Genomic DNA, 27,419 nt, shown 5'->3' on the forward strand with positions numbered 1-27,419 from the left:
TCCTAATTTGTGAAAGACTTATTACCGACTCTGGTAGAGTTAGTAATTTCTTGAATGTACATGCTATAGTTATGTAAGCCTGGTAGCATGTATTCTGATCTTAACTTTTTGTTATGTTCATGGTAACGCTTGGGAATCGTTTGTCGTCGATTCCGGTGAGAGAAACATCTTTGTGAAGCATGTTGATCGGATTCATTGTGCATACTTCGTCACCGGCAGACGCGGGCTTTCCCGACATTGACCCACATAGCTCGGCGCCCAGAGTACACCGTATTTTGCCCCTTTTGCGGGCGCGAACCACCCCGTCCTCCCACCTTATGTACGAGTGAGGGGTGGTCGCGGTATATAGGGCCTCGTGAAAAACTTACCCCCCCTCAACTGGGGGGCGAGCACGCAAAACAGGACCCGCCACCCCCGGGTGTCGACGCGTCAGTCTTACGTGCCGGACCATCAGTGCAATCGGCAGCAACAATCTTTCAATGTTTTCAAAACACCACCCAACACACACCACCCCGACGACGATGTTGAAAATATTTTCTACTTACATCTTTTTTAAAAACCGATCTCTTTTATTACCAAGTTATTATGTAAAGAAGATTATGGATAAACAACAAAGTACCTACCCATAACATTTTCGAAGAAAACAGTTTTTAAATCTATTTCACAAACTATACAAAGATAATGAATGGACAATTCGCAATTTTACATAACTGCAAAACGATTTTACAATGTGTAGTGCGTCGCGTCGGTCAGTCGCAACGGCATTGCTGATACCTGCTGTGGCCTTCCTGTTACTCGGATCATTAAAAAAGTCCAGTTAAATGTCAAGTGGTCCGGCGTTCGGAAATGCTGCAGAAAGTTCTGCGTATTACTCGCAGTTGTCGCCAGGTGTTAGTTGCGACTGTACAAGAATGTCGTATGGACAATGTGTCGACAAGCGGCTATAATTATATCGAGCTAACTGTCGCCCGCGACTCCGTCCGCGCAGATTAAAAAAATGTAATAAGTAGCATTTGTGTTCTTCCAGACTATGTTCTAAATCTGTGCCAAATTTCATCAAGATCCATCCATCCGTCCATAATATTATTTTATAGTAAGATTAAATTTCCTGAAGGATGGTTACTTCTATAAATTATAGCGTAGTTTTGAAAGTGGAGACTCATAAATTCTCTCACTAGTTTATTACAGACTTAGATATTGTAGCACTTAGGCTGGGTATTCCTGGAAAACACATAAATTACTTACACGCTGTCCTCAAAAACCATAAGTTTTTACTATTTATAGCGTGATAACAATGTTTGTTACTGTCATGCGGCGAGCTAGAAACTGTCTAGATAAGCATTTCTCAGAGTTGGCAGATTTATGCGAAGATCTGTAACTCCCTTGTCGGGATTCCCTCGGAATGTCCTTGAGGGGTACGCCCGCCGAGGACGCCGCATTACCTCTATATACCTACTTACCCACTGTTCGCCGGCTCACGATCTATGTACATAGTTATGTATTTACTTTACACGTATTTGATCCCAGAGCTGGGGTACGATTTCATTCATGATTTCGGGATTATTTTTACTATTGGTGTACTTATGTTAAGACCTTAGGGCTTAATCTTATGATACTCTATTGATAGATCTGTTATGTATGTTATGTGCATTACAAAACTGCGACTTGAAGCGTCCACAACCATTTCTACTTTACTTGTTTTTAATTTAATGTTGCAGTTGCTTGTTCTTTAATATTGCGGCATTGTTTTATTTCACGGTATTTTTTTATTATTAATACGACGCCTTCAAAGATCGTTCAAATATGTGCACGACTTCTGAGCGAGATTCCTTAGGCGTTGTGGCTCGAGCAGAGCACTGCTTTCGCTTTAAATTGTATTTCCAAATAGTTAGTAACATGGTGGTTCGTTAGTGTTCGCCTTAAAGAGCGTTTCGCCATTTCGTTACGAAGCCAGGGCCTTAACGAACGGTGGCCACAAAGCGATCGTGTTTTGTTAACGTCGCTCGAGCGCCCAACTTGGCTTTCTCAAAACATCGGGCTCGGACTCGAGCAGCGGGCGAGCGGACTGTGCTCCAATACCGGTTGTGTGACCGCAATACGCCTCCACTCCGAAACCCGTCCGTAAGCTTACCGCGCCGCGCCCGCCTCGCGAGACGCTGTCCAACGCTGCTCCGACTCAGCTTACTTCTATACCAACCGACTCAGAACCGGCAATGTAGCGCGCGCCTTTGTGAGGTTTCACGTAACTCGACCCTGCGAACTAGGTAGAGGCTTAACACAGTATGACGTCAACCGTTCGGCTCGTCGTCGGGCTTCTCGACTCTCGACAAACAGCCAGCCAGCCAAGTCTCATTTGAAAATTATACAAAGCGCTCGCACGGGGAAAAACACATACAAATTCATGATGCCTTAAGATAACTACATTTATAAGTTTCATCGCCTCATTTGAAGTAAATTGCTCCTCTGCATGTCTTTAAAATTACATATTATACTTTTATTTTCAACAGATTTACTGCTTCCTAAACATTTTTTTTGCAAAATAAATGTAGTGCAGCCGGGCCAGCAGACAAGAGAGTTTGTTAGCGTCGCTTCCAAATAAAAAGCGGTGTTTATCGAGCGAGCCCGAGTTCGTTTCCAATGCGAGCTCTGTCGTTATTTTAACACAATGAAGCCGCAATACCGCAACTCGACGCGCTCGAAGGTGAATTGCGTATTGTTCGACGCCCGCATTACGCGTCACGTACGAAAACAACTCTACCACGCTATTTATAGGGCTTCTTTTGCTTTATCCCCAACGGTGCCTTAAGTTGATTAGTTTGAGACTTTAGTGCGGTGGTCTTAAGAGCGTATATTGTTGTTGTGAGGTGATCAGTTGCCACGGTATACGGGCGCTAAAAGCATTTCGCAGTCGGCCGTCGTGCGTATCAGCGGTCGGCCGGAGGAATGCCATCGGGCGAGATAAGGCGCGCTGCGGCCGACTCGAACGGATTCTCTTGCTTGATAGCTTCAGATTTAGGTACCATGACGTAAGCGATGACAGAAAAATAATACAAATCTCAGTGATTCCATGGGCAGGGTGAAACTGATCAAGGAAAATTCTTGGTTGAGGTCGGTCTTTTATCTGATTCTTTCATTCACGATTACCAAATTATGATTTGGGCCTTACCAAACTACATATATGTTTTACATTCCTTAAACGGTATTCAATTGAAATAATATAACTTACTAGCTTGTATTATATTTAAGCGGTGTCCTGTTGAAATTATCTCCTTAGCTTATGTAAACGGCAAGCGGCAGGTCAGTCGCGTGGCCGCTATCTACATCTCGCCATGCTGCACTGGACACGCCGCGCCGCGCCGAAGGACACCGTCTGCCCGCTACTCTACTGACTTGACGTGACGGATATGTTACGCACGCAAATGTAGAGCGTTCTCTATGTGCGACAATATTAAGGATTAAAATATATGGGCGTCGTCCACATGAAACTGATCAGTAACAAATTTAAATCAAATGATATAACTATCAATAAATAACAGAAAGCGATGGCAAAGTACATTCAGATCAGAAGCAGTTTAGTGAAGCCTTCATAAAATAGTCGTAATTCTTTTCATAGCAACCACACAACTTGATAAAAGGTTGTATTTTACAAAGGTTTTAAGGTTACATAAACAATAAAAAGACACCTGTTCATTTAAATGTCTGTCGTCGCATAAATTCCGGCGAGCCAGCACGTGCTCCCGCGTCCTTGGCAGGCCGACGACCCCTTTTAAATGAGAGCACAAAAAACGAAAGAAACTCTTTTTGCTCGGATCCCGCCATAATGTTTGTTTTGATCGTTTTCACGTAAACGATCCGTCTTGTTTGCTTTTTTTATATGTAAAAACACCCCCCCGCCCTCGCAGCCGCCGGATTGGTTCGACGATTCGTATTTATTTTTTACGACTTGTCAAGTTGAACGTGAAATATTTGTAATGTACCTACGCGTGTGTAAATAGAAACATAATGGTTACACGATTTCTGTTTTATGTGTTTTCAGTACGATAGATACGAAACGCAAAATGTTTCGGTCCGTAAAACTCTCAATAGACTAATCATGAAAAAACATTCCCTAGGTAAAATTATGTTTGGAATACATAAATATGTAATGTACAAAATATTCAGTTTGACATATCTTCTTTCTCTTCAGCGGACTTAACACCGTAGTACAACAAAGAACGCATACAATACGGTGGAGTTTGTTAACTCTTTAGTGTATTATAAATTTTACTGCCAATACTTTTTATTTAGAAGAGGGATAGCTTTAAGATAAATATGCTGACATCTCTGCGTTGTTCAATGAAAGTTATCAATGTGAACGGAATTTCTATTATTAAACTGTTAACTATTACGCTGTGATTAGACCGAACGATCGAATACGACAATGACATGAAAATAGGCATTGTTCTGCCGAGCACTTGTTGCATAACCAACCCAATCCAGTTTGCAGCACTCGTTCTAATTGTATTCAGCAAACGCCGGAACACAGATAAATTTAATCGAGTCAAGGTCGTCCGAGGGTTGAACGTCCCACCCTCTTCTAATATCGGATATTCTTTCACTGACCGACTTGTGCAAATGTGACTGACTGTTGCAGATCTTAATTAATTCTTCATGGATACCGGTCTTGCCTTTCATGGTTCAACAATTGTCGGGAAACTGTTATTTCCGGCAAAGAGTAATTGAGTAGTCGTGATTTGCTTTGTATAATGAGATGGAAAACTAAACATAGAGTATGTCACGTCAAATGTCATCTTAATAGGTTAATCTTGTCTTTATCTCGATGAGCCCGACTGCTACGGGAGGTTGAGTAAATACGGTTAAATATGTTTCGACTTTAGATGACTTCGTTGTCGTCTCTGTTGGAAAAGTCAAGCAATTTATTTTGATCATGAAAGTTAAAGAGAACTGTTATAATTCCAAAATAAATGTCCTTTTATTTGCTTCGATCACGTAATTGCGATAAGTTAACGAAGCCATGTGATCAGAGTCAGGCGGCGGTGATGATCTGTTTTAAATGAGTCGCCCTGCTGGCGTCCGCGTCGTGACTGCGACGTTTTCACTAACTAGGCCGTTTTTATTATAGCCGTTATGCTTACAAACACACACTGCTACATGTGACCACGCAACTTGTCTTTATTAGCTTTCATTGAATGCACGAGGACAATTCAAAGTGTTAACTTTTAGTTTAGAGAGACGTGTAAACTTTTTGAAAAAGTTATAGTTTCTTTAAATATACCTATAAGAAATTACAAAGATAAATTTTCGTTTAGTATCACTAGATTTTGCTGGGCAAATTTTTTGATTCGAAATAACAATCTAATCGTTTTCTATAATTAATCGGTCTTATTGAGCTTCTGTAATCAAAACATTAATTTTTTGATGTGTCTTTGTTTCTTTTTTCCATGTCACAATTTGTATCAATGAAACAAATATGTACGATTCGATTCATAAAATGTGTCATTTACGATCGTTGATATACAGAGCAATTTAGTTTTATTCTCTAGAAGTTTTGATATGCTCTTTATAAAGTTTAATTAGCTACCAAGTTCTGTACTCTACAAATAGACGACGAGGTGACGCGTCTGTTTATTTTGCTTTGCCCCCGCGTGGGCCACACTTGTGCTGCCCGGACGTATATTATTTATTATAGTAAACAAGCCTCTTACTACGATGTACCTCACAACTTAATATGACCATTTTTGTGAAACAGATAAATTAGGTATTACATAATCTACCCACCAACGTTGACTGATCCGGTATTAACACGTTCAATGACATATATTTACGTACTAAACTCATAGGCCAGGTACTGAATGCTCTAAATAATGCACGTTATAGTATCAATAAGGGTATTGGTATCGTTATCTCGCATGTGTCAATCGCGTGTGAGTCGCGCAGTGTGCGGTCATCATGCGCGCAGGAATGCGACATGCGGAGCCGCGGTTGCCACGACTTCCATCGCCGCCACCGCTGCCACTACCACCGCCACTAGTACTGCCGCATTCCTGCGATGTGTCCGTACAGTGGCAGTGTATGCCGGCGGTAACATTAACCCTACATTGGATAATTAATATCGATATACTACGCAATAACCGGCCCACTAACCGACTGCCGTTTTATGTCAGATGGTATTCATAGATCGATAGCTATCTGTTTACCATTTAGTTTTTATTTGATGGTAATTGCATAACTGGTTTAGAAACTACGGGTTCGATTCAATGCACTAAAGAAAATTCATATTAACTTTGTAATTATTATTGACATTACAAATGGAATGCAATTTACATTGGCTGCGCGCAATGACCATACATTTGCAAACTTAGAGGTCAATGCCTCGACACAGAATTAGAGCAATGCAATTCGTTATGCTCAGTTAAATTATACCAAAAAACAACATTTAGTATGTTGTCAGTTCACTCGCTATTGGCTGATTGTTTTGTACGTTGTCATGTTCATAATATAGTGATGTTTTGAACTAGATTTTTTTCTTCGTTCATTTTCCTAGTCACTTTTGATAGAGTTGTAATGATTTCGTTTGAACAATTATTTTTGAAATGAATTGTGTGAGTTGACATGAATAAGTCATGAAACGTACACGTGGTGTGAGGTGGGAAAGTAAAGGCCTCGGTGCGGCGACTGCCTGCCCTTGACAGAGCGGGTTGTGCGTACTCGCACCGCGGCGCCGGACAAGATGCCTTTAGTTAACTCGACAATCGCCAATACGATACTTACTACTTAATAATCATTCGTATCGAAAGTCTTTGAAAAGACTACCACAGACTTTCTGGTTGTTAAAACATGTTTAACCATCGTTTTTAAGGGTGTACTTAGTGTTGATATAGTGAAAGAAATCTATAAATAAGTAACTGCTTAAGAAACAATGGAAAGACTAGACTAATACTCAAGAGCCTAATTTAACTTGCTACGAATTAATTTAGCGTTTAACATTATTTTTATGCATGCACTCCTTTTACTTCTTCCTTCCTTCGATCCTTTTACTTTCAATAGTAAAGAATCTTTATAGATGATTACATTCAATCAAGAGTGTCGAACGCAACTAGATAATAATTTACTTGCTAGATTAGACTAACGGTTACGCAGACATAACAATGACTTTGCGTTTCATAACACGTTTAGATACTAGTCTCTCTATAAATTGTATCATATTTTTGTTTTTAACAATACGTATTTAAATCTAATACCTGTAGATACAATAGTTGCCTTGACTAAAAGACGTCTTTGATCTACTGAATGCTCTGTACAGTAAGAATCTTCTATCGTTAATTTTATCTAGGTTTTCAATAAGTGATCATGCTTGCAATATTTATCAGCGAATTATTAATGAGCCGTCGACTCATAGAAGCTTTCAAAGATCTTGATTCCAATGAAAATATGCGGGCACGCTAAAGATAATTCGCATTTTGCACACTACATATTGTTTTGAATAAAAGGACGGAGAGAGCCCTTAAATGTTTTGTAAAGGGCGTCATTCATTGTTTATTTTTACGAGGTTCGTCGGATCCGGGCGGACCGGACGACCCCGTTAGCGCACATGCAGTCATTAAAGGTCGTCATAAACAAATAGATATATAGGTGTTCGCGTATGGCAACGCTGTTATCTATGATTCACCGGCGTCTCGCCGTCTGCCCGCCGTCTGATTGTGCCTACAAACCGTTTAATGCCCTGATAACATTCGATCGCCGAATTAGGGGAGACCCTTCTGATTTTTTCCCACCGTCGCTTATTCCACGTTTCCCAATTAAGGACAACCGTAGGCGGTTCTACGGATTGGACTCGCGTGCCGAACTTTTTGCGCAACGTCAACGTGCAACGGGCTCTCTTGTAACAACCTAATATAAGTACACCTTGGGCGAGTCCAGATCGACCCACATAAAAGCTGCAATACCACTTTCGTCGTCGCAAATCACCGGCATCGGTGTCTCGGCCTCGGTCAATGCGTCGCGTGCGTGTTGTAGCCGCATACGGCTGCGATAAAGTGCAGCGGAGAATTGGCGAACTGCGGCGCTCACGTGCGCCGGAAAACGAAAGTGATCCGCCGCCTCTCCGCCCCCGATTGATGCGATGCGCCAGCTTAGGCAAGCCCTCGTTAACTGTTTTATTCAAATTGATGTGCACAAGTGCCCGCGTGTCTGTGTGCGCTTCGCACACCATGCAGCCACTCGACACCACGCACGCTGTTTACACACTCCAATCCAATTTAATTCAAGCGAACGGTGCACTTGTTAGGTATACAATAGTCCCTTTTACCTATCGTGACCGGGAAACAGATTCCCAGCAATTTACATGCTGACTCCCTGAATGGTTCTTGCTGTGTGAATATTTTCAATTGAGCAATCAATTATAAAGGTCAAAGTTTGTTTACTGGAGACGTAAGTTTTTGTTTCAACAGATGCTGTTGAAACGCCAAAGCGGTAACAATCTCTTCATAAAAATGATACACAATAAATTATGTATAGTATTCAAATCACTAAATATTCATATCACTGATTGATGTACATTCTGTAGATTAACTCATGATAACGCTATTTGTTTTCCTCTTTAAATTACATATTATTATCGGTCATTGCCTTGACATTGATGTCAGTCCAAGGTCATAAGAAGTTGAATCATTTTATAAACGATTTCGAACTTTTAATTTTAAATTTATTTTCACCAATAATTCAATTGTTTCAAATGTTGGTTTATGCCAATAATTCCAGAGCAGTCTTTATCACAAAAATCTGCCGTATAGTGTCAATTTGTTACTCGTATAAAAATTGCTCTCAGGAAATTACATTTAGTGTTCATCACATTTTAAGTAAAATATAATGAAGTAGATACTTATATTATATTTCAGGAACTCAAAACGTACCTATGCCCCCGCGGCCGTCGTCATCACTGTCGGACGGCGGCGGGCCGGCGGCGCGCGGCGCAGGCCCCGCGGGCGCAGCGCCCGGCGCCATGGTGGCGCAGCCCTACCATCACGCGTACAAGGCGGCGCACTACCCGCCGCAGCCCTACGGTTACCCGCCGCGCAACCACCACCCCTACCCCTACGCTGGTTACCGGCCTGCACCACCGCCGCATCCCCCGCACCCGCCGCAACACTATCCGCCACTCAAGGTACGCAAATAGCTCTTTCGATGGCGAGTTTAATATAGAATTCTTAAGATTTTGTTAACGTACATGACAATTGTTTTATACAGGGAGCGCGACATATGGGTCCTCCGGGCGAGGCAATGCCGCCCCCGGTGGCGCCTGGCGAGCATGATAACGGGCCTGCCGCGCCCGCCACCGCCCTCGTCACCACAGGTCCCGACGGTGCGCCGCTCGACGAGGGCAGCCAGCAGAGCACGCTCAGCAACGCCTCCGCCGGTACTTGTAAACTATCGCATAACCTTAGCAACCCACAACTTCTGACTAAAGTACATTTGCCGCCAATGTATTGTTACTCGCAGAATAACATGTTCTAAAAAGTATCTGTCCAATCAGTGTCGTATTGTACTAAGTGATGATGGTGCGTGTTTCAGCGTCGGGCGAGGAGCAGTGCGGGTCGAAAGGGCGTAAAGAGGTGGGCGCGGGGGGCGCGGGCAGCGCGGCGCCCTCGCCCTCGCCCGGCGGCGGCTCGCACTCCTCCATGCACGATGACTACGACGCGCCCGCCACCTGGCGCCCGCCTTCTAGTCCCGTGAGTCCGGCTCTGGCGACACTCATCGCCGCACTACACTCACATTGCCACACCACAGTACACTCCCGACTACAATTATATAATTGATCATATTTTAACTATAAAAGTCAAGCTTGTAGCAAAAGACTGGAGATTGAAATATTTATACAGTCTAAAGATGCAAGGTTTTGAAGATAATATAAATAAAAATGAAAAACAATCACATTACATCTAACTCAATATAGTATCTATATGAAAAATAACTGAAAATTTTGCACACTTATATGTAACATGTCATTGTTTAAGAGAAGTATCATCGATCTTAGTAAGTCAGTTTTTGATTTGGCGGTGCTTATCTTTACATGATCATAGTTTCGTGAACATCAGTCAAAGCACGACAGTTTTGTACACCATTAGTTACATATATATTATGTATTCACATCAACTGATATGCTAATCGATGTGACTAATTTATACCCCAACTCCTAGATAAATAACTTTTATTTAATAACTGGCCGGTGAACAAAAATTATCACGTCAACTCCCGCGTCTAAAGTCACCAAATCCCTTTAGTGACTGTTTACATGTCCTTTAACTACTTTTGTGGAATAAGAAATGCTTCTCGGCAAAATGATGCACAAAGATGTACATAATTTTTGTTCTGTTGGTTTGATTATTGGTATATTTTTATATTTTAACTCCATGATGGTTTTTTTGTTTGTTTTAAATACAGTAATATATTGCTTGTTGTGTAGTGTGGGAGTGTGAGGAAGGAATTGCATTATATGTAATGTATTTCAGGTGTTTAACAGTCACATACCGCCGGAGTCCTACAGATCAAAGGTTTATATCAAGTCAGATAGTTGGCATGTTAGCTCTCTTTAATACTATTCTAACAAGTAACACATCACACTGCATGTAGTCGTTGTATATATCATTGTCTAGTTCGCTCATTATATGTTTCATTCCCGAAATTAATAATCGATCTTTAGGATCGATCCGAAGATTGTTTTAAATATTAATAAAAAAAAAATAATAGCAAAAAAGTTTTTATTTAATGCAAATGATGAAAAAATAATTTACAAATAAGTAGCTTTCTCAAGACAGAGAACCAAGAAGTTATTTCAAGAACTATAAAAAAAACTTGTTTGTTTTCGTATTAGTCAAAAAAAAGCTGTGAAATGTTATTAAAAAAATGAAGATTATGTTCACTTGCTTTACTTTAATATTACTATGAAATCGTCAATCACATTCAATGGCACTACGATTTAATGAACATGCAAATCGGTGGCACTGAATTAATGACAAAAAAAAGGAATACATCTAGAACTGAATGACATCAATAAAACTTGCTTGTGCTTCAATATGTTTACTTTATGTTGTAACAGCTTCTTAAATATATATTTTGTTGTTTGGTGATGGTTATTGGCTGTTATGTTTAAAACGATTCTATCGTATTGAGTTAAAAAGACGTCTTCGCTTTTAAGCTAATTTTTATTCCCCTTATATTCTGTAGTTTAACGTTCATTTATCTGATTACTGTTATGGCGCCTTCTTATTCATTATTTTTTTATGTCATGCGTAATATTTAGTCATAGAATAAAGAATAGCAATAGAATGAAAAGATAGCAAAATTGTGTAAATATTCTTTGAACTGGGAGTTTCGCTGACTTTATCTATTTTTTCCGATTTGATAGCTATAACGTCAAATACAGTCGAACCTGGATAAGCGAGAGTTCAAGAGACCGCGATATTTTTCTCGCTTTTAGAGGTCTCTTTTACTTGAGTTTCTAGCTGTTACGGAAGTCGTCTTTTAATTAACAGGCACCGGGCTCTCGCTTATCTGGGTTTAAGTGTATAACGCCTGTTAACGCATTTTCTGATTAGCAAGGCAGTATAAATTGTTTGTCGTGGCATGTGTTGTATGTGTGCGCGTGTGGACAGAAGTCGGACTCGCTGGGCAAGCTGTACGAGATGGATGACGCGCCGGAGCGCCGAGGCTGGGTGGAGCGGCTGCTGGCCTTCATGGAGGAGAGGCGCACGCCCATTGCCGCCTGCCCCACCATATCCAAGCAGCCGCTGGACCTCTACCGGCTGTATCTGCTAGTACGCGACCGCGGAGGATTCGTTGAGGTATCTACGAAATTCTATTTCGTTATTTTTTTTAAATACCAACGAAAATGAGAAAAAATCTCGGATGCCTTTATAATCTGTTAACATGGAATAGTATATGATTTCGCATATTTTATTGTCTTTCAAAAAACAAAGAAAACAAGTACAATTGTAAAATTTTCATTACTCTTCTCTAATTTATTTCCTCTGGTCAGACATTTATTAGTCGATGGATCGTATCTATTTATGGATTACTATTTTGTAAAATTACACTAAGTTGTATGTAGTAATATTATGTTGATTTGATAATATCCCTACAAAGACGCAGCGAGCAAACCTCGCCATTCAATTAAATTTAAAACTGTAAAGGTGATGCAACCGTGTCTCTAGCAGTGCCGTTGTACTGATGCATGCAACTGAGACTAATCGACTTCTAGGATTTATGTTGTGCATGTATCGCCGGCTGTGTGCGAACGACCGCCATAAACTCGCCGGCTTTTAACGATAGTTAATAAATTTTTATCATTAGAGCGCTCGCTGAGGCCGCTTGCGATGCACGAACAATGTCAGCAACAGGGATGTTCGATGCCACTCAAATATCGATATATCAAATATCGATTAATATCGATATCCAATTAACACATAACATCTATAATTTAAAAAGATGGATCTTTATATCAACGAAATAGCTAAATTCACTTAGTCAAACACGAGTTACTTAAAGTTATTTGTAGATTACTGTTGAAATTACAGTTAAATTTAACCTCGTTCGTGACACATTTCTGTATAATCATATCGATATCACAAGATAACATCGATACTAAGATAATTAATACATTTGAATGTAATGTTTAATCATCGATATTTGTGCGCCGGCCATCCCTAGTTGGCATCCGTAAGGCGAGCCAGTCGATTGGCAACCGCCGAGGGCCGCTCACGTGTCCGCTCTCCGTTGGGAAAACTTTACATTCTCAACCGTCGGCATGGTGAGGTTTCCACTCATTAAATAAACCAAGTTATCGTCTTTTCCAAGGAATACCGTAAAATAGACGGTTTGTGTTCGTGAGGCGGCCGCGACGCTCCGTGCTGGCGATGTTTGCTGAAAACTTTACACTTGACGTGTTCGGAATATTAGTTCTCGATTTATGTTAGGACAGTTGCGTTTGTGCTGCACCTTCCCGTTGCTAAAGTAATACATAACTCAATTATGTGTATATTCATCGTGAAAATCCAATGTCTTGTATTATTTTCACTTTGAAATCAAATCAGGAAATATTGTGGGAATGTATTAAGTAAGACATGGATCCTAAATCATGTTATGTGTAAGTGCCGTGGTATAAAACTAGAAAATTTATGGTGATTCTCATAGTGGTTTTATCTAAGAGTTTTTTTTTTAATGTGACATTATTTTACTTGTTATTGCGTTACTACACAAGAAGAAAGGTTTTAACTGTCGAAATACACGTACAAATATAGTTTTACTCACTCATTTTCTTTGTCATAACCAGAAATAACAATCTATTTTTTATAGAAGTTTCGGCAATAAGAAAACTGCCTAGTTTTCAGATTACAATGATTTTATTATTTTATATCTGACTTATATTAATTTAGTTTCGTTTAAGTTTGTACATTGTATCAACAATAGTTTTGTAACTTATTAATTTTTAATATCCTCAGGTCACAAAGAACAAAACGTGGAAAGATATAGCGGGTCTGTTGGGGATTGGCGCATCGTCGTCAGCGGCCTATACCCTGAGGAAGCACTACACAAAGAATCTGCTCGCATATGAATGTCACTTTGACCGCGGTGGGATCGATCCCCAGCCTATTATCAATCAAGTTGAAGCCTCGACTAAGAAGAAGGGAGGCAAATCTAATAATACTGCTAGTGCTGGTAAGTTTATATCGAGAGCTAAGAAACCTTCAGTAAGGGACTCAAATGTAGCTCAATTAAAGTATAATCGAGTTAAATTATGTTTTAAAGAGTCGTATATTAATTGTGATGTGTTTATCAGCAGGGTCATCAAACTCGCAAGATTCATTCCCGTCAGCAGGCGGCGGCGGCGCGCCCGCGGCACCCGGCATGGACGGCTACGGCGCTCAGTACGCTGGCTACCCCCCACCAAACACGCAGCCGCAGGGTAAACACACACATACACACTGAACTTGTATATAAATAAATATATAAACAATATTACGACGTATAGTTGCATAATTCGCGGGTTAGCGTGATGATTCTAGCTGCACCTTTTGATGCTGTACATGAGCACTAGGCTAGCACTAGATGACCTAGCGGTTCTAGACCATGCAGACACGGGCCGAAGCGTGGCCGCTTGTTTTCTTTATTTGTGCTACTTCCGGCTAACCATGTGTGTTACTCGCTATAACAAAACCATGCGTCTCAATGCTTTCCACTAACTCTTCTAATAGCACTGTCGTTTTAAGTTATTGCTATCAATTTTCATGTCAACGGTTTTAGAATATGAATTCTTGATGGCGGTATTTTGGGGATTATATTAATGGGGATTTACTGATACTTTCCTTATTTTGTACGTTTAGAATATTAGTGAATTTTATTTAGACAAAGTAGAAAAGTGTCAGTAAAGTTTCGCTGTGAAGTAGCGGGTAGAATAAAACCATGTGGTTGTAGGCGGCGGGCCGGGCGGGGACAACCTCGCCGCCTCCAACCCCTTCGACGAGCCGCCGGGGCCGCGCAGACCCCCAGGTACCTAACCCACCCCCCATCACACACACCCCCAAACACGTGCACATCATCTTATTAACCTTCCTTCATTCAACATGAATCACAAAAGCATGTCATAAATAATCAATATCTTTGAAAATTAAAACAAAAATAAAAAATATAAATAACATTTTATTAATGACTGCTAAAAAAAGACAAACAAATCATTTAGTAACTGTATCATCAACCTTCTTGCATTTTTGGATAAAGTCACATTTTGGGGTCAATTTGTATAAATTGTAAATATGGATTCACCTCACCTGTACACACTCTGTCCTATCTCTTGCTTGTTTGTTGTGGCTGTTTTGATATGTTTGCTGTTCTGTGTGTCTTTTAAATACAAGTGTTGCACGATTTTTTAAATTACCCACATTAGTGTCTGTAATATATTTATTTATAGAATTGCTTTAAAAAATAGAAAATAAAATTATAAACCAATGAACATGTCTTTTTTATTTAGTACTTTGTGCTTTTTGTATGTTTTGTGGAATATTATCTTTAACTTTTTTATCTAAAATAGATTGTATCATATTTCAGGTTACCAACAAGGATACGGGTACGAATATGGATCTCCATACCCATCAAATAGGCCTGTTTATCCTCCATATGGTCCAGAAGGTGACAGGTGCGTAATTTTAACCTAAAACATACGTTGAAAAACGCACTAATGAAAGAAAAATACTGTTTACATGCAAATTACTAAACTAAATGTGGATGTCGTTTCATTTCTCAAATCTGCTAAATGTATATGCATACGTTATTTATTTGACAAAATGAGAGCTAATACTTGTTATAATATTTGATGCAATGTGAATGTTGTTACAGAGCGTACGGCAGCGGCGAGTACCGGTACGGGGGGTACGCGGGCGGGTACCGTGCGGGCGCGCCTCCGCCCCCCGGCACCCCGCCCCCCGCGCAGCCCTACCCCGACTACTACCGCGCCCAGCCCGCCCCGCATCCGCACCCGCAGCACCCCCAACACCCCCAGCACCCTCAACATCCCCAACACCCTCAACATGCGCCCCACGCGCCGCACGCGCAGCACTCGCCGCACCCCCAGCATCCGCAGCACACGCCCCCCATTGAGGTAAGACCACATCTACTTGTAACATCTGACAACTAACAACTTCACTATTACATTATACATTACTGTAAGGCTCTTCGTACACAAGGCAACGTAAATCTTCGAAACTCGGAGATTTTAGTCGCCAACCGACTTAACACAATACCATATCATAAAGGTACGAACCTTTGAAAACCTTTGAACCTCTGAACCACAACCTGTTTGAAAATCACGGCAATTTTTAAGATTGCTCAGTAAATCTATATAGATGACATGTAGTCACGATGCTACATGCAAGATGACTCACGTCGACGATTTAACGTTGTATGTATGGAAAGCGAATAACGCGATACTCGCGACGCATGAAGCAAATATTAGTTTCGAAGATTTACGTTGTATTTTATTTATAAAATTTCAAGGAAGAAAATAAGGAACATAATCAAAGTAACAGGTAATAATTTGTTGTGTTTTAGATGTATGTAATGGTGAGTTTTCACTGTCAAACATGTATAACAACAGTATTTCCATCCAGGCAATTAGAGGCCTTACAGAAATAACAATATTTTTGAATACAATTGTTATAGGACCATTGAAAATTATGATAATATATTTAGTTTTAAGTAACTCTTCATAGTTGTAAAAAAAATATCCAGATATCTCCTTAGTTAAGCTAATTTTAATCATTTCCTTTCAGAATCTTAGTTTGTAATTTTATAAAAGTTGAATTTATTGAATTGAAACGAAATATTGTAACTTTGTTTGTCATTACAATAGCTTGATTCAATATAATATAGCATGGTTGTTATGAATTAGGTGTAATTGTACGTTTAAATGTGCTTTTTTATTGCGCTAGTGTTTATGTACTGTTTTTATGAAAATATCGATTGAAATATATTATGCTCTTTGTATAAAGTTCATAATGTTAGTACATTGTGATAATTTAAAAGGATAACTAAGTGTGGGGTTAGGTTGTCGTCGTGACGGTCTGTTTGGTGATGTGTAGATGTCTGGCGGCGCGCAGCCGGCGGTCGGTAGCCTAATGAGCTCGCAGCTCGCTCGCCAGCTGGTGGCGCCGCTGCCCAACAGCGCGCGGCCCTACGTACGGACGTTTGTACCACGCACTCGACACCGCTTCCCATACTATTGGCAACGTACGGTCTCCATACACGCACGCACCGGCCCCGCCCCCGCCCCCGCCACGCCCCGCCCACATACACCTCGCCCCGCCCACCTTCAAATTTATATTTGTTTGCAAAAAAATTATAAAGATGTCATATGAATAGAGAATTTAAATTAGAATGCAATCAGGCGAAAATCATTTGAAATATGATAACTTTGATACTTGATAATGTTGAAAAGAAAAATATGAAGTTTTTTTAACTGTTTTCTATAGTTAAAATTGTAATTTGATGTGTTTCGACTGGCGACTGGAGCGAGTTGATGCGATCACAAGGAGAGTAGGACGGCGGCGGGGAGCGAGCCGGTGGGGGGCCAATCATCAGTGGTTTTGGCTTCATTATATTGAAATAATACCACTCGCTTAACGAAATTTCAGCTATCACTGTTAATTTTTCTTCTGTTTACGTTTTTAACTAAATTTTGGCTTGCGGTGTTATTAATTGGCTTATCGAATATATCGGACGTCGAAACATTCGGCGGCCGCTCAAACTGTACCAAAACCCGTTTACCTATCAAAATTTAACCAAACCTTTTAAAATGAAATGGAAGTCAAGGTATAGAGTGTGTGGTGGTGGCATTACCCGTCGGATTATATTGATCACTGGATCATTTGCATGCATTTCACAGCGGTCATTTAACACGTTCGATGCCACAGACTCGTCTGGCGAGTTTACTTTCGAACGAAGTAATATTAGTGGCATGGAACGTGTTAAGCTTAGCTCTAAGTGTAACAGAATCGTAGCTTTGTCTATATTGCGGCTACTACATCCTCGGATGCATCTAATTATTGCTGGTTTGTAAAGATTTATTCTCATAGAATAGACCAATAAGGGGCACAAGTTTCTTCAAAAAAGATTATTCGAAAGTTTTTAAAATCTGAAATAAATGATTCTATCTATGTTTGTAAATCTTTGGTTGAGCCTAATTTGTTATTTTATCATTCGATTGATTGTGGCAATTCATCTTTGTAACTCACCTGTTTGGGTTTACGGCTAGCGTTTATAACAAGTGATGGATTTAATACCACTGTTTTGACTATATTCTGTTTTCGCTTTGAGACAGCTGTATTAAAATTGCTAGTTAGACTTATTAAAAAAATGTGTATAGCTTCCGATGTTAAATAGCTAACATTATCATCATCAGTTGATTCAAAACTTAATGCTCAAAGCATTAGGAGTTTTAAAATTAAAAAGGTAGTGTGTTCAGTTGTTGCTTTACTTTAATGTAAGTTTTAAAATCCGACTAAATGTATGTTTTAACGCTACATAAGTAATGACGTTCTATTTATACCATCAGTTAAATTTTAAAGTTACAGACTAAATGTGGAAACTCGCTACTGATTAATAATTTCACGTTCTGATTTGTCACGATAGAACGATGAATTGTACACACATAACCTGCATGCTTGAAAAAATATTTCAACTATATGTTAAGTTTGCCAATATCAATGAAGTTTTATAGGGCCTCCTCGACAGATATTAAATGTACAATATTTAAATAATTTTTATATATGTTGTGATGTTACAGTACGGTGGTGGTAAAGGTGCGAACGCGGGCGCTCCCAGCGCGGCGGGGGCGGCGAGCGGGGCGGCGGGCGCGGGCGCTGCGGGCGCGGGGCCAGCGGGCGCACCGCGCAGGCACCCGGACTTCGCGAAGGGCGAGCCGTTCTCTGCGGGCGGCGCGCGCTTCCCCGGCCCGGGCCCCTGGGGCGCCGGCTTTGCCCGCTCGCCCGCGCCGCAGCCCGCCTGGCGCGCACCGCTGCCCGCCTCGCCCGCGCAGCCGCCCGCCTGGCCGCCGCACCAGCCCTACCAGCCGCCGGTATGTATCACTGACAAATATCTTACTTTTGCTCATTTTAACACAATACAATATTTATTTGTTAATACAAATTGTTTCGCGTACAGAGTTCGGTGCAGGCCGGGGGAGCGGGCCAGATCAAGCGAGAGTTGACTTTCCCCCCGGAGTGCGTCGAGTCCACGGTGCCCACCGGCGAGAAGCGGCGTCGGCTCACCAAGGCGGACGTGGCGCCCGTCGACGCCTGGCGCATCATGATGGCGCTGAAGTCCGGCCTGCTAGCGGAGACTTGCTGGGCGCTAGATATCCTCAACATACTGCTCTTCGACGATAACTGTATAAGTTACTTCGGCCTGCAGCACATGCCGGGCCTGCTGGATCTCTTGCTGGAGCATTTCCATCGGAGTTTGAGCGACGTTTTCGACGCCCCGATGCCGGAGAACGAACCGTGGTACGCGACGCCGACGACTGCCGAGCCACCGGCGAAAGTCAGGCGGAGAGCGGAGCCCCCCGACCCCGCCGACCGCGTGCGCGTGCTCTCCGGCGAGAATTACACGCTGCAATCTCGTCGGCGGCACACCGTCGTACACAAGAGCGACGAGGACCTGTTTGCGCCAGACGAGTGCGAATCCGACAGCGAGCGCGTCGAGGACGTGCTGGAGCCGTGGCAGTTCGGCGGCGACTCGGCGGGCGCCGCCCACGTCGTGCCCTGCTTCCGCGGAGAGTTCCTGCCGCTGCCCTTCGTGCGCCTGCTGCCGGGCGACAGGCCGCCCTCGCCCCCCGCACCTCCGGCGCCCGCCGCGCCCCCTCAGACGCCACCCGATCATGACGTTCAGGCGTCCGACTCCACGCAGGCACCGGACACGCCGACGCCCACACCGACGCCGCCCGACACAGACGCGGACAACCTCGAAGCCGAACCCATGGACCTGGAGCCGGAGCGGCGGCCGACGCTCCTCATCCGCGACCCCGCCGGGGTGCTCAAGCGGCGACGCCTGGAGGACTACGAGGACGAGTGCTACACGCGTGACGAGCCCAGTTTGAACCTGGTCAACGAGACCCGCGACGCCCTGTCCAAGCGTTGCATCGCGCTCTCGAACATCCTCCGTGGGCTGACCTTCGTGCCCGGCAACGAGGCGGAATTCTCCCGATCGAGTGCTTTTCTGGCGCTGGCGGGTAAGCTTCTCCTGTTGCATCACGAGCACGCCCCGCGAGCGGCGCGGGCGCGCGCGTACGAGCGGGCGGCGCGCGACGAGGCCGACGTGGAGGCGTGCTGCTCCAGTCTGCGCGGCGAGAGCGAGTGGTGGTGGGACACGCTGGCGCATCTCCGCGAGGACGCGCTCGTCTGCTGCGCCAACATCGCCGGCAGCGTCGAGCTGGCCGGTCAGCCGGAGGCCGTGGCGCGCCCGCTGCTGGACGGGCTGCTGCACTGGAGCGTGTGTCCCGCCGCCGTGGCCGGAGACGCACCGCCGGCCGCCGCGCCCGGTTCGCCGCTCTCCCCGCGCCGGCTGGCGCTCGAGGCGCTCTGCAAACTGTGCGTCACGGACGCGAACGTGGACCTGGTGCTGGCGACGCCGCCGCGCGGGCGGGTGGCGCAGCTGTGCGCGGGGCTGGCGCGCGACCTGTGCCGGCCGGAGAGGCCGGTGGTGCGCGAGTTCGCGGTCAACATCCTGCATTACCTGGCGGGCGCTGGGGGAGCGGCGGCGCGCGAGGTCGCGCTGCACGCGCCCGCGGTGGCGCACCTCGTGGCGTTCATCGAGCGCGCGGAGCACGCTGCACTGGGCGTGGCCAACCACCACGGCGTTGCAGCGCTGCGCGACAACCCGGACGCGATGGGCACGTCGCTGGACATGCTGCGACGTGCGGCCGCCACGCTGCTGCGGCTGGCCGAGCACCCGGAGAACCGGCCGCTGATCCGCCGACACGAGCGCCGCCTGCTGTCGCTCGTCATGAGTCAGATCCTGGACCAGAAGGTGGCGCACGAGCTGGCCGACGTGCTGTACCAGTGCAGCCAGCGCGCCGACGAGCCGCGCGCCGAGCAGTAGACGCGCGCCGGACAGTGCGGCAGTGCGGCAGTGCGGTAGTGCGGTAGTGCGGCAATGCGGCAGTACAGTAGTGCGGTAGTGCAGTAGTGCGGCAGTGCGGCAGTGCGGGCAGTGCGCGGGACGCGAGAGGACGCGAGTGCTACCGAGGCGGTACGTGTATATAGAGTGGGTGGACGTCACTTATAGCGGTCGAGTGTTAGTCTGTACAATGCGATTCTTTTTGTTATTTATGTCCATGATGATTTATTTACAAGAATGTCAATGTGCTATAATCGATATCTTTTGTTCGATTGAGAAACAGATGTATTATAACTCGTAATTTTGATTTTTATAATAAAATGGGACTTGAATCTGTTTATTGGTTTTATGATGGAGATTTATACCGAGTACCTTTGGCACCTCCGTCTCCGGGAGAAGTGAAGCAGTAGCGGCGAGGAGCTTATGTGGGCTATAAGTTTTAATTAAGTTTAATGTGAATTATTACAATAATCTATAATATATTGAAATTGAATCTGAATTCTTTTCTTTCCAATTGGCATTTTTAACTAACTTCTCCTTTCGAACAAAATTATCTTCCCCAATTGAAATCATTTTTAATGAAAACACTTTGTATAATACTTTGTTAGTGGTAACAATACAATTTGTTAAATGACCAAAATGATTTCGACTACACATTGTTATTAAAGTCCTACGTTGCTTGTAAGTTGACAAATACATTTATTGCAGTGATTTAGAACTGCTAGCTGGCAAACCTATTGGATAAGACTTGTGTGGTATACGAAGATGATATTAAATGATAAAATATAATTTACAATTTACAAAAAAAAAAGATTTTTCTGTTCACATTTTTTTTTTCATAACCTACAAACAAGCATAGCGCGGAATTAGTACTTGTTTCTTATTAGTAATACAACTGAAAACAACCAGTTTTGGTAGATTTATTGATTAATTCATTGTTTATTAATTAGTAAATTTCAAATTTACTAATTTGTGGGTATTAGAAAGTTTATTTAGGAATTGCAGAAACTGGATACATTATAACTTAAAATTTTTAGCCATTTATAAGTAATCTAAAAGATAATAAAATACAAACCAAAAAACAATTTTGCGTCTCGAGATTTTATATAAAAAATGTACATAAACATATTGAAATGTTCTGGCAGTTAACAAACTGTCACTGCTAGAAATTTCTTCCGACGGTTCCATATTCAATATTTTCATGCAAAATTGACACCTTTCACTTACGCCCGTGTTTGTTTGGTCAATGATTTTGTGAAAATTCCGATTTTGCATTTATTCTATAAAATAAACCATTTATCAGTGTTAAGAGTAATGATTAAATTAGATTAAGTTAATTTGCTCTAATGTGTTGCGATCTTTGCGCGGATATCCGATGGAGTGTCAGAAGAGTGATAGTAAGAAATTGTTCAAAGTATTCGATGCCTCGAAACGTAAGCGCAAGAAGAAGAAACGCGACGGCCCCGACGACAGCCGCTCGCTAGCCACAGACGACTCCGCCAACGTAAGTATATCACCTCTAAACAAACAATACCAATTTACAAACGATAATTGTACTGCAAACTTCTTTCGATCCCTAATCGAACATTACACTATTAAAGTTTTTGTAATGGTTGCTAATGTGACCTCTCAGTTAAGTTTGGAAATGTAAAATTAGCAGGCGTCGAAACAGAACGGACGGAGAGTTTGTTCAGCGAAGGCGAGCCTGCAGAACACGTCGGTCGGCCCCACTGACGTCACCGGCAACACCAACAGGTTGTCCCCACATTATATTGAATACTTCGCTAATCATATGAGACAACTAATATTTCTATATACCCACATCAAGCATCACTACTTAACGCAGGTTTTCGAGACCAAAAATATCTGTATAAAACATATCGTCATCCCTGATCTGAAACGGGGATAGGATCTCAGAAACCCACGGTTTCACGGGTCAAGTTTTACGGGCAATTATTGGGCCAAATCAAAATATGTTTGTTTTCATCTGTTTATGACAGAGTCGTAAACTTCGGCAGTTTTGTTATATTTTAAACGTATGAAAAAATGACGTCAAATAATCTATATATATAAAAGAAAGTTGTGTTAAGTTACACTATTTATAATTCAAGAACGGCTGAATCGATTTGACTGAAAATTGGTGGGCAGGTAGCTTAGAACCAGGAAAAGGACATAGGATAATTTTTACCCCGTTTTCTATTTTTTATTCCGCATATTTTGTGGGACATAGTTGTATTTTAGGTTAACATTGTATTATAAATAAATAAATAATACTACTAATAATATAAATACGTAGTTTGGACTTGCATAAATTGCACTCAAAAGTATTTTAAGAATTGAGCTCGATCAGATTTCTAATTTTGTGGTTGTTTTACGTTATGTGGCGTATAGGGACAGTAGTCCTACGATGTCGCAAGTGGACTTGCACAGGGCGTCGCGCTCACCGCGACATCACCGGCGTACTGCGTAAGTTATTACCAATGGTACTAAATACAAGTCTAGAAAAATAAAAACCAATGATTTCGGTATATTTTTAGGAGAGAGGGAATATCGCTTGCATTAAAGGCCGGCCTGGTATCCACACCACGCTCAATGTCTCCGTCTCGAGTATGATTTTAATTTTATTTCGCATTTTACGTTGTTATTATCTCATATATTAGACGTAAATCCAGCAGTAGGTAGACAAAGGCTGATGATTTACAAAATTAAAGGTATACATTTGATGTAGTATCAAAGATTCTAGAATTCTAGAAACAGTTTGGCTGTTTTCTCCAATGTTAGGTCAATAAAGTAGGTAATGCATAAGTAAAGTAAGGTGAGGGTTTAAATTCATAAAATGCTATTGTACGAAGGCCGACTAACAGTGTTGGTTTAAGGAAGAAGAAGGTGCTCTCGAGTCAGTGCCACAAGATCAGGATTCCTTCATTTATCAGTTTCTGGAAGAGGCTATTAAGAAAGATAAAAAGAAGTAAGTTGATGACTTCTTACATCTGCGTTATTACATTAGATATCTACGTATCCTGCTATATATTTATACAAAAAAAGTACGAACATTTTTGTGACAGATCAGTTCACTTAAAATGCAATATGCATAGATGATAGACAAAAACTATAAGACTTAAGTTCTACAACTATCGAGATATCTCTTCTACTGTCTAATAAGTATCCTTAAAGCCTCTAACATTTGTGTAATTTTATAAAAGTAAAAAAAAAACTTGTGAGCCGTCATGGGACGCCTGGCAGATGTGAAACATCGTGTGTGTACAAGTAATGTGCATAAAATATTAAATATTATAATTAAATAAATAATAGTAATAATGATAATGACAATGGCAATGGCAAATGCAATGGCAATGGCAATGATAGTAATGATAGTAATTATAATAATAATAATATTAAGAAAAATGTTTAAATCAGAAAATAAATATGTGGAATAATAAATAATAATAATAGTAATATTAAATATTGAATATTATTAAACTAAACACATAAAATATATATATGTATACCTCAGTATAGCTTGGCGACCCGTCGCCACGGCAAGCGTCGCCAACCCAACGATTCGGTTTACAAGTGATCCTATAGATGTTTCACATCAAAAAAAAGCTATATGAGTTCACTACCTAACAAGCATTTAATTTGGCATCTCGGGAACAAGAGTACTCTTGCCCGGCTTAACAACTGACTCACCAGAAATATTTGTAAATGAATATAAAAATGTTTGTACGTAAAGACAGCGACATTTGCGTAAGCACGAGGAGCGTAAGGCGAGCCGCGAGCGCGAGGCCGCCGAGCACCGGCATCACCATAGACGTCACCGCGAGGACTCTGCGCCCACTCGGGACCGTGACAACACGTACACAATACTCACTTTGTACTTATATATACAAGCAGTACATCTGAAGTTATGTGACTAATGCACATTAAAATATTTGGAATAACTAACTCAACGTCACATGTAAAGCGGAAGATGAGGGAAAAGACGAGGGAGGAGGAAGTACTAATTCATTTAAAGTAACATACAAACATTGTATTACACGTTTTCTAATAACTCGGGAGTTCTATATGAGTTCGCATAGTCATGAGGTTGCTAGTTGTACTACTGATTTTAACCAATTTAAAATTTTCAGTAATATTTCACGTCCAAAGGAGCAACCACCCGCTCCGATAATAGATCAAACAGTTCTGTTGGAAACATTTGCAAAACTATGCGCTCAAATAAACAGGAAACCTTCCCGATACAACACAGTTGTAAGTACCATGATGTACTGGGAATACTAGTCGTAGGACACTTCGTTCAGTGTCGTGTGGTTTCCAGTCGAGAACGATCAGCAACAAGTCGCTGCAGTGCGAGGTGGCGCCGCGGGGCGAGGTGTACGAGGGGTCCGGCAGTCCAGCGCGCCGCCCCGCCCGCGCCCCCGCCCCCGCCCCCGCCTCGCCCTCGCGCATCCGCAGCCACGACAACTTCGGCAGTCTGGTGCGCCTCCGCGACACCTACTCGCCCGTCGACGAGCGCAGGCACAACGCCGACAAGTGCGTCTGCTGCTACTCCCAGAGCAGGAAGTACAACTGCGAGAGCAAGCTCGACATGCTCAAGTCTAGACCTCATCTCGCCGAAAATGCCTACTACGAGTACGGCCCCAACGTGACGCCGCCCGGCAGCTGCATCGACGCCGGCTACGGGGGCAGGCAGAGGGAGTACAAGGACTACGACAGACGGGAGCAGACGAGAGACAGGTACGGCGACGACAGGAGGAGGTATTGCGAGAAGAAGGCGAGCAGGAGCTTCGAGATCCAGCGCGAGTGCGGCGACGAGCCGCGCGGCACCGCCCGCAGCGACCCGCACAAGGTGAAGCGCGGCGAGCTGCAGAGGAACCGGCGCTACGGAGACCGCAACCGCGACAGGTACTACGAGGACAAGGCGGAGGTGCGCGAGCGGATCTACGATCTGTCCAACAAGGAGAAGTCGCGCCGGCATCTGGAGCAGTTCGACAGGCAGTCGGTGGCGTCGCGCGACGTCGACGAGCGCTACTCGGAGAAGGAGCGCGACTCCGGTCTCAGCGGCGCCGATGGCGAGACCAGCACCGCCAGCGGCCGCAGCAACTACATGAGGGTTGTGAAGGTAAATGCCGAGTGCATTTCGTTTATTTATATCACAAACGGTAATATCTCATAAACACACGATCTCATCCGATAATCAAGAGGCTAGAAACTTAAGCTCTGTTGTTTGCGCAGCAAGAGATCGCGGAGCAGCGCGAGGCGATGGACAAGATGATGAAGCTGTGGAAGGAGTTGATGCGCTGCTTCAAGGGCATGTCGCAAACGCAGGATAACGACAAGAACGTTCAGGTACATAATATGTGGTTTATGTGCACTGTATATTTATGTCGTAAGTTCGGAAGATGTGTGGTGTACTCGTATGTATGACAAATCCGATGGTGATTTAGGAGGCGGAGAACGTGCGCGAGTCTGCGGCGGCGCAGCTGCGGCTGTGGCGCGAATGTATGCGACGTTACGAGACCGTCTCGCGCGACGTCGGCGACACCGACGCCCGTCTCATGGTATGTAACACACACGACTCACAATACTTTCTTTTTATCTAGTATCAAGTGCAGCAAAGGATATCTAGCGTTATCACATGATTTTTTATGTTTAAGGGGACAGCTAACACGATGTAATCCTCATAGAAATGTTCCAAAACTAGGAGGAGATCAACAAGCAGCGCTCTGAGATGGCGGAGATGGCGGGCATGTGGCAGGAGTGTCTGCAGAGATACCGCGACATGAGCAACGACTTCAACTCTCTCAAGAAGCAGCTGGCGAGCCCCGACAGTCCGCAGCGCGCTCCGCCGCCGCCGCCGCTCTGTGCAGAGGTCGAGCCCCCCACTCCTGTCTCCTACAGACTCCCGCCCGCCGCCTATCCGCCGGTCAGAATGACAATTTTATTCAGTTTTTATTAACTGAAATCTTATTCTTCCTTTTAATTCTCTGTGTATAACTGTGGGTTTCCATAAAAGGGATCACTATATGTATAATATGTAATCACTGACGCGCGTCACTGCAGTGGAGTTCTAGGTCAATTTTGATTTTGTTAAATTTAAAATTTTAGTGTTTATTTTTATTAGTTTGCTTATTTGTGTTAGATTCCATGTCCGATGTCTGCGGCGACGATGTGTGTGCCGGAGCTGCGCGGGCGCCCCCCCGTGCCGCCAGCGCCGGGCCCCCCCCAGCCCGCGCCGCCGCCCGCCTGGTGGTGGGCGGAGTCGCCGGCGCGCCGCCGCTCCTCACCAGACTCGCGCGCCTCCAGGGACAGGAGACATCGCCGCAAGGAACGAGGTATTAACATACTCTGCAAGACGAATTATCCCGCTGAAGATATCACGACGGTAACTTAAAGTAGTAATTTCTCAATGTAAATACCTCGCTGATTGTCTGACCTCTAACTTGACAGTATTCATTTATGACATTGAATTTTATCTGATACTGCTGAGTACACAAAAACAAATTACATTTTCTTTGTTCATGTTTTTCGGTAGTGAAATACCACGATTCAGTTTTTCCTTCCAATTTTATATATTTTGCAGACGACAGCCGATACAAAGAGAAGCCTTCGAAAACGAACGCCACTCGCTCAGAGCACAGGCACAGGAAGAGATGACAACCTCTCGAGCTTTCTCAAACTCAGTGAAAATTCCCAGTGCTAACTATTTCGGCAAAGTGGCCTGTATTTTGTTGTTTTTTTACATATCTTTTATCATC

At 43.2% G+C, this 27,419-nt stretch overlaps 2 protein-coding genes across 2 annotated transcripts in view; both read left to right on the plus strand.

The window, feature by feature from the left end:
* Nucleotides 1-21,267, plus strand: part of LOC106721118 (trithorax group protein osa) — a 77,134-nt gene extending 55,867 nt beyond the window's left edge. Inside the window, exons 6-19 of the mRNA XM_045682241.1 lie at nt 8,898-9,163; nt 9,247-9,415; nt 9,571-9,728; nt 10,509-10,550; nt 11,652-11,840; nt 13,497-13,713; nt 13,835-13,960; nt 14,470-14,544; nt 15,100-15,187; nt 15,388-15,649; nt 16,629-16,732; nt 18,388-18,622; nt 18,709-20,664; nt 20,721-21,267. Of these exons, the coding sequence (XP_045538197.1) occupies nt 8,898-9,163; nt 9,247-9,415; nt 9,571-9,728; nt 10,509-10,550; nt 11,652-11,840; nt 13,497-13,713; nt 13,835-13,960; nt 14,470-14,544; nt 15,100-15,187; nt 15,388-15,649; nt 16,629-16,732; nt 18,388-18,622; nt 18,709-20,643 (3,866 nt within the window). The 3' untranslated portion in view covers nt 20,644-20,664; nt 20,721-21,267. The remainder of the gene's footprint in view (nt 1-8,897; nt 9,164-9,246; nt 9,416-9,570; nt 9,729-10,508; nt 10,551-11,651; nt 11,841-13,496; nt 13,714-13,834; nt 13,961-14,469; nt 14,545-15,099; nt 15,188-15,387; nt 15,650-16,628; nt 16,733-18,387; nt 18,623-18,708; nt 20,665-20,720) is intronic.
* A 637-nt stretch (nt 21,268-21,904) lies between these two features.
* LOC106721117 (cyclin-dependent kinase 12) lies at nt 21,905-27,419 on the plus strand. The gene is made up of 13 exons (XM_045682317.1): nt 21,905-22,165; nt 22,319-22,416; nt 23,053-23,127; nt 23,199-23,268; nt 23,538-23,629; nt 24,395-24,517; nt 24,792-24,912; nt 24,980-25,783; nt 25,897-26,010; nt 26,109-26,222; nt 26,366-26,587; nt 26,804-26,996; nt 27,245-27,419. Exons 1-13 carry the CDS (start codon nt 22,037-22,039, stop codon nt 27,316-27,318), a joined length of 2,229 nt encoding a protein of 742 aa, XP_045538273.1. The 5' UTR covers nt 21,905-22,036; the 3' UTR covers nt 27,319-27,419.

Source organism: Papilio machaon, chromosome 18 (genome assembly GCF_912999745.1).
Source record: "Papilio machaon chromosome 18, ilPapMach1.1, whole genome shotgun sequence".
NCBI lineage: Eukaryota > Metazoa > Arthropoda > Insecta > Lepidoptera > Papilionidae > Papilio > Papilio machaon.

What these genes read in the sequence shown, in the direction of transcription:
- LOC106721117 (XM_045682317.1), top strand. Translation starts at nt 22,037, where the DNA reads ATGGAGTGTCAGAAGAGTGATAGTAAGAAATTGTTCAAAGTATTCGAT. An exon ending in CCACAGACGACTCCGCCAAC is followed by an intron (nt 22,166 to 22,318) that starts GTAAGTATATCA and finishes ATGTAAAATTAG; the next exon opens with CAGGCGTCGAAACAGAACGG. An exon ending in ACATCGCCGCAAGGAACGAG is followed by an intron (nt 26,997 to 27,244) that starts GTATTAACATAC and finishes TATATTTTGCAG; the next exon opens with ACGACAGCCGATACAAAGAG.